Source organism: Cryptomeria japonica, chromosome 8, assembly GCF_030272615.1.
Source record: "Cryptomeria japonica chromosome 8, Sugi_1.0, whole genome shotgun sequence".
NCBI lineage: Eukaryota > Viridiplantae > Streptophyta > Pinopsida > Cupressales > Cupressaceae > Cryptomeria > Cryptomeria japonica.
This window is the reverse complement of record NC_081412.1, coordinates 23,898,434-23,906,432: the sequence shown is the minus strand read 5'-3', so window position 1 is coordinate 23,906,432 and position 7,999 is coordinate 23,898,434. Positions and strand designations below refer to the sequence as shown.

The 7,999-nt window shown below is 35.4% G+C and overlaps 1 protein-coding gene across 4 annotated transcripts in view; it reads right to left on the bottom strand.

Moving 5' to 3' along the window:
• Positions 1-703: 703 nt before the first annotated feature.
• The window catches only part of LOC131051635 (putative D-cysteine desulfhydrase 1, mitochondrial), a 130,688-nt gene continuing 123,392 nt past the window's right edge, over positions 704-7,999 (bottom strand). For all 4 annotated transcript variants that reach the window (XM_057986203.2, XM_057986202.2, XM_057986201.2 and 1 more), the window contains one exon: positions 704-1,212. In XM_057986203.2, coding sequence (XP_057842186.1) covers positions 1,008-1,212 — 205 coding nt within the window. In that variant the 3' untranslated portion in view covers positions 704-1,007. The remainder of the gene's footprint in view (positions 1,213-7,999) is intronic.

Genomic DNA, 7,999 nt, shown 5'->3' with positions numbered 1-7,999 from the left:
TATTAAATATTGTATAAATATTTTTATATTAAAGACTTTGAAGATAATAGACGAGCAGTATGAAAATGATTAAGGACATAAGAGAAGAAACCTAATTACACAGAAAATTGTACTATTTATAAATATTTAAATACATTAAGCCATCATCTTAAAATAAGTCAAAATTAAATAAAAATGAATTCACAAATTTTATCCTTACAACAACTATAGAACTCTATCTTGATATTAACCAGTATGTTGCAATATAGTTTCATAAACCAGTATGGCATGAACAATGTGAAGAAGGAATAGATAATAAATATGTAGCGTTAACAATTATCGCTTGTGTTCAATGGTTCTTTGAACTCCTACTATCGGCTTTAGAGATCAAATTTTAGCTCTTCAGAATGCTATCATTCCCAAGGCATCTTGCTTTTATGTTAGAGCCCGAGTACAAAATTAGATAGCATCAAAATCCAAATATGCAGCTGCAAACTTTCATTGTAACTTGGTACTCATTGAATTTTATGCATTTGATTTATTCAAGAAATAAGGTTTCCTGGCAAGCTGCAGATATGAGAATAGAAATGCAATGACTTCGCTTAAATAATCAACAAACCATAAAACCTTGCCGAAAAGTAATGAAATGATTCATAGATGCTGTGCAAAAGGAATTTTACCTTATGTGCTTAGGGGACATATGAGAACTGAAATTAATCAACGATGAGCTTCTTGGAATCAATTGTACCGTTCTTAATTATCTTCCCATTTTCTTATTAAAAAAATTATGCTTTACTCTTGTTCTATCTGTCATATAATTGTTTGATAAACTTATCCTTTGTTTACATTCAACAATTTCTTACAGCGAGAGTTCTCCCAGTAATGTAGTGAGCTCATTTCATGCAAAACCAGTGATCAGTTGAAACTGACAGTACAAGAAATTCAAGAGTATAGATGATTGATAATGTAACGCACAATAATTGTTGCCATTAATAAGAACTGCTAAAAAACTACTAATTATCTAATTCTTAGAACATCTTTCCTACTCCATCAACTTGCAGAACGGAATCATCCACCTTAAATCTTTGCCATTTTCCAATAAGAGGCTGCAGCTGCTGCATCTTGTCATACATCCCAAGAAGACCCCCAGAGTGAATGAAGAGGACTTTTCTTCCTTCCCACTTGGAAGGGTTCTCAACCATGTCTCTGAGCATTTGAAATGCTGCCTTCCCACTGAAAGGAATAAAACCTTTAGTAAATGAGGTAAAACTAAAAATAGGCCTACTGATGCAGAAGAAAGACAGAAGACGGGCAATTGGTGCTTTGATTATAGATCTGGGATATACATTTCATATGGATCCTAAATATTTACAGTTTATGCAAAAGACGTTGCAATCCAAATTTTTTTATAGTCAAAAGCAAAATATAGTAATATCAATGGCTCTTCAATTTCGAATTTAAAAAAGAGGGTTGGCTAGAGAAGCATATCTATTATTAAATGGAGTTGCTAAACAGAATTCAGTGAAATCTGAAATCAAATAATGCCTAACCTGACAGCATTAATGGATGGTCCTAATCCAGGGTTCTATAATATTATAAGTCTAGAGGACTTTAGAGACAATAAGTTAAGTCAAGACAATGCAGGCATCTCCACAAAGTTAGCAACAGAAGTTTGACATACTTCAGGTTTTTAGCCTTTTAGGATGAGGTTTTCCAGAGAATATACTCGACGATTTCTTTCCGGATTCCCCAAGTAAAAGCTGTTTTACTACTTGCTTTATAGTGTGCCATCTAGTGTTCCATAGGAATGCATCCCCATGGTTCCAAGTAATGTCCTGAAGCCCCAGAGACTGGGGGACTTGGAGGGGGTGTCCCCTTTTTTCAACACTTGACAGCCTGATGTAATTGGTGCACAAGAATACAAAAGGTAAAACAAAAATTGGAGTTTAAACAAAACCAAAAAGTTAAAATGCAATTGCAAACTCAGCACATTGTATTTATTTTTTTAAATTTCAGCTGCTTCTAGTTTGCTTAAGTTATTGTAAAAGCCATCCTCTTACCGTGCCCCTGCCATCCACAAAATTTGTGAAAACATTTGCCTTCCTAGAAACTATGTCTGCGCCTCCCTGCTCCCTGTCCCACAAACTCGGAGAATTCTGGTTCTATTTCATTTTATTATAATGCTAGTGCATTGCCTTGTTATACTACGCATGAAGTAACCAGCAAACTTTTCATAATCTAGAGCATAGATGAAAAAATTGCAGGTTACTCGGCTAAATTGAGAGTACTCATATGTCGGCGAGTTACTCACCGAATAAAACTTGGTGATGATTTATTCAGATTACTTGCCATGATTTTTTAGGAAAAACCATCATGAATCACCAAATAAATCGGTCAAACCGAAACATAAAAGCTTATATTCATTTGACTTTGAGGGGTGACCACATGTTCCCCTATATTTTTTTGTGAATGTGTACTATATTTTTAATCTAATAGATACTGTCACACATATTCATCAAAAACCTAAGTTATTTCATCTGTTTTAAGCCGCAATAGAGCTTTTTATTCTGACACATGACCTAGGGCATGGGGGCGTGATTGGAACCGCTAATCGAAGGATTTGAAACACCTATTTTCACCTACGCCTGTCTATTTTCACTTACGACTGTTAGAAATTGAATTGAAGCTGATTATGACTTTGAGGAGTTGGGTTGAGTTGATTTATGTACGCTTCAAGGACATCTAAGCATCATCTTTGATCGAGGTAATATAAAAACATTGAGCAAACTCAAAATTTACATGGTTGGTTAAATATATGAACTACAAAAAGTATAAATCACTACTCAAACTTATATTCTCTTGCTTTCTTAATACATTAATTATATTTACACATGAATTGAATGAGTTGTGACTTCATACAGAAACTAGTAATTGCTCAAGTGAACTCCAATAAATCATGTATACCATTTATGCAAGGGATATAAAGGATTTAAAGTAAGTTTATGTAAAAATACATTAACACCTGTGTTAGATAGCATTTGTGTTAAATAGCAACTGTGTCAGAAGAGTTAAAAGATGCTATTTAACACATCAACATAATATAAATATTAATGATTAAAAAATAAAAAAATTAGAAATATTTTGAACTGAAAAGAAGAACTTAATTTACAGATCTTATACAAACCTGGAGCCAGAAACAACCCCCCTAAAAATTTGCATAAGAGAATTTGTAGACACTAAAATGACAAGCTATTTTTACCAGCTAAATGAAATGTATTATGTTGGTGGTTTTATTTTAGTAGAAGATTGCAAATTGGAGTGGCTGGCTTGTCTAAATTTAATATATTTGTAGGACTTCAGAGTTCAGACAATTTCAAATTTATTAGAGTTTAAGGATTGTTATACAAGTATGAACAAGTCAAATGGCTCAAGTCTCATGAAATTTTTATGTTCTCTCTTTTGCTAGGCTTCATTCATATTTTCCTAAAAGAAAATGGCTTCTACAAGTAAAATTGGTGGTAGAGAAAGGGATCCTTGCTAGGAACATGGGACACCACATACAGTGCAAGGAGAGGTTATTTGTATCTATTGCACTCAACCTATGACCAGTAGCATAAATCGACTCAAATATCACCTTGCACAGATCCCTTGCCGAGATGTTACTCCTAGTGACAAATGTATTGAAGAGGTTGAGGGGGAGGCGAGAGCAATGCTTGCATCATATGACCAAAGGAAGGCAAATAAAAAGAGAACAATAGGGAGTTGGCACTTTTAAAATCATTTGATGTCTCCAATGAAGTAAAAAATGCAAAGACCTTGTGCAACATGTTGGATGAGGTGGGACGAGGCTGTCATGGAAGTGAAAGTGCAAAAATGTCATTCAAATTGTGATTGACCATGCAACTACACATGTGGCAACTAGTAAACTTCTACAAGAGGCACTTGACATTATTTTGGAGCCCTTGCGCTGCCCATAGTTAGAAACTAAGCTCCTTGAAGACATAGGGAAACTAAGCTAGTTGAAGATAGAACGAATATTATAAACTATAAAGTACATCTACAAAAGCACATTGATGGTAAGGATTTCATGCGATCTATAGTCACACAGTTTGCTACTAATCTCCGCACCTTGCAGAGCATATTAGCTACATTGCCTAACCTTAAATCTTTGTGAGTGAAAGATGGTTGGAGAGTCCTTACCGTAGGAAGCCTGAAGAAGAGGTTGTCATTAAGGCCATTTTTTATGATAGATTTGCCAAAATCATGGAAGAGATCATTAATGTAAAATTATCAAACTTCGGTTGATGATTTATTTTTTAATTTTCTAAATTACAATTTGCTGATGTTAATGTTTTTTATATTTAGGTGTCAAAACCGTTAGTTACGGTTCTATGCTTGGTGGATGGGGATCAAAAACCTCATGGGGTATCTATATGAGGCCATGGATAAGGTCAAAGAGGCAATTCAACATTTGTATGGATCAAACAAGACCAAATAGAAATCCATATGGCACATAATTGATCGGAGGTGGAACTGACAACTCAACATACTCATATTGCTGCCTACTTTTTGAACCCCAAGTTTTATTTTTCCTGTACTTTCAAAACAGAAGCAAAGGTTCTAGATGGCCTCAACACATGTATTGGGATATTAGTTGTTGATGAGAACCTTCGAGACCTCATACTTGATGAGTTGCAGAGCTATAAGAAGGTCGAAGGGCCATTGTTTTCTTCATGTGATTGCACTCGTAGGGGAGACGCGTTGCTGCCAGGTCAAAAAACATATATCTAATTTTATTTTACCATTTATTTCACTTTTTAAGTTTATTAAAATCATTGCCAAATTATAAATCCAAATCGAATCACTTATTTCCCATGCAACTTTACCATTTACTTTACCATGTGTCTAATTTTATTTTACCATTTATTTCTCATGCAACTTTTATATTGATATAATTCTGGTTTTGACATCACAATGGATTGATTTTGACAGTAATTACAATAACAACAACAGTTGATACAAAATCTGAAACTAACAATGCTTGACTATCACCCTGCCGAAGACCCACACTACCAACAAAGCACAAAAAACTATCCAATCTTCTCCACAAAAAAGTTTGATATTCCCAGTTACCAGAAACTGGAAAGGATCACAAACAGCAGCAAGAAATCCTACACCAGAAAACAACACAATAGCAAACTGATATAAACACTGCACTCCAGCTACACATACTTCACCAATATCCTACAACAAATAAACACATACTAAAAAACTAAAATATCTTGCAAATCTGTTAAGCTCCGATGCAATCCCTGAATGAGAATGCTCTCAAGAAACAAAGAATTTTGGTCCTTTGGTTCCAACCATCAATGGGTTTTTGTCCACTGATTGCAACCTCCTATGGGTTTTCATCCACAAAAGAAACTTGAACATAATATGCTCCAGAAGGTAAATTGGTATAAGATGATGATCCCAAATAAAATATTTTTAAAATTTTATATGGTATAAGCCAAACTTGGGCACCCAAAATCCCACACCCCATTTTGGAAGAAAAATTGAAAATAATATCCCAAGACGACTCCTTAACCATCAGTCAAAAGATAGTGAATCACAACTATCATGAAAGATGCTCCATTTAAATTTAAAATAAATGCTAGATGCTCCTAGAGATTTCAAATGCCCTGACTTGCTCACAATATTAAATTTAATATTTGATCGTCTTGTGAAATATGAAATATTAGGAATAAAATAAATTATTTTCCCTGTGATTTTGTAATGTCCCCTTCTTAGCAGTAATCAACTTAGTTGACCGTCAGCCTATTTCAAAGACCCGTAAGCTAGTCGGAAGTAAAAATTAGGGAGTATATTTCAGCATTTTTGAAGGCTTGCATGTTGGATTTTGTTAGTTTGGGCTTTGGATTCCTTCTGGGTTTTCAGAAAGCTTCGCAATGGAGTTTGACCCACTTACTATTTTTAGTAAGTGGAGGCAAAAGCAGCTAATTTCTGTGGGTTTTTCTGGATTTTTTGAGAGCTCTGCAATGGTATAACATGCAAATCAATTTGAAGACCTTTTCGGGGCTTAATATTTTTAGTAAGTTCAACAACTGCTAAGAATGTGGTAAAAATCAATTTGGAAACACTTACTATTTTTAGTAGTATGCTTTTTATAGTAAATACTATTTTTGGTAGGGGTTCTGTAGCCCAATTCAGTGGCTATTTCTGGTAGTATTAATTTTGGCAAGATCCTATGTTCGAACTCAGATGACTATTTTTTGCAATGTAGTTCAATCCCTTCGCCTCAACTCATTTTGGCAAATTCAGTATTTGGAAGAGGAAGTATTTTTTAATACTTTATTTTTCTCCATGGCCTAAGCGAAATTTGCATATGACTTCAAGGGGTCGACATGGTGTTAATAATTAAATTATAACTCAGGCAAAATGGGCGATTTCTAAGTAAATTGCCTTGGTTATATTATTATTTTGGAAGTCATTGTTGGGTTCCCACTTTACACATTATTTTACGAGTCTTATATTTTACGAGTCTTATATTTATCAAAAATGGCGATTAAGGGTGAATGTGAGTTGGGTGAACTTGTGCAAGGGAAATAAAATGAAATGCAATGCCTAATGAGGGTGAAATGAAAGTGCATTTGGTTTGGGCACCATTTGGGATGAATTTGAATTTGAATTTGGCCTGGTGAAAAGTAATGAATACAAGCCTTGGGATCTCATTTTGGTATCCATTTGCTATGATAATGAAGTGCTGTCAAAATATTGTTAGACTCTTGCTTCGAGGGATGCATACCTCCTAGTGCTTTCAGTTTCGTGCGTGAGAGATAGCGCCTAGCTGAATTTGTGACTGTTTCTCATCCAGAGTAGATTGAGCTCAACGAAGATGAAGATTTAGTGGTTTCCTGATTTTTGGGGGTGTTGTTGGTGTGTTTCCAGGTTGCTGTTTTCTAGTGTAGCTGAAGGTGTTTGTTGCTCATAAGTTTTTATGTGGTTTCCTGATGGTTTTGGGTATTTGCCTGTCCTTTTCCTATGCCTTGGGTGGTTTTTCATGTAAGTTTCTAATGTCTATTTTGGAGTAATGGATTTTATATTGCAAATCGAACTTCCTACTGTAAACGCCCTAGCTAGGAGGTGCTTTGGATTGCGTGTTATGTGGTTGTGCATTGTTAGTGCTATTTTCTTAGTTTTGCCTTAGTCGTTTTATGCCTTGGGTCCTTTTGAGTGTGTTTAGAGTTTGTTTGGGTGTGATTGGAGCAAGATAGAAGTGATTTGTGGGGCTTTAGCGTTTCTGGTCTGCATTTCCAGCCTGCTGTTCATTTATATCAGATTCTATTTTTCGAGTTTGGAGTTGTATTTTCAAGTGCGTAAGTTCATTGGTGTGGTGAGAAAGGTCTTGGTAATTAGTTGCAGTTGTTGGCCTGATTATTAGCACTTGAATATCCATTTTAATTTATCTTGTAATGCTGGTTAGTAGTACTAACAACAATTCTCTTGATTACTCTTAGTCCCACTGCATAAGTGGAAGAGGCTGGCCTTGCCCCCTATCTTGGACAATGATATCTATTCATCTGAAAAAACCATATTGTGTATTGTAAAGCTGATTAGTAGTACTAACAGTTATCTATTTTGGATTGTTGCTCTTAGTCCCACTGCATAAGTGGAAGAGGTTGGCTTGCCGCCTTTCTTATTTATTGTAGCACTGTCCTCCTGTTGAATAAGCGGTTGAGTTGATTGCAATTTCATTTTCAGTCCTCCCACTAGATAAGTGGTCGAGTGATTGCTGTTACTTTCAAGTTCTTGTAATCTTGTAATTGGTTGGTTGCATCGCCAAACTGTTGTAGAAGTTCTTTCACCCGCTAGATAAGTGGAAGGGGCTGGCTAGTCGCCTAGTATTGCATTTGAATTATAATTTCCAGCAATTTATTGAGCTAACGACCCCCTTAACACCGTATGCTCTCACCCTCCCACATTGGGCTCTCGGTGATCAGAAAGTGAAAGGGTTACTTTC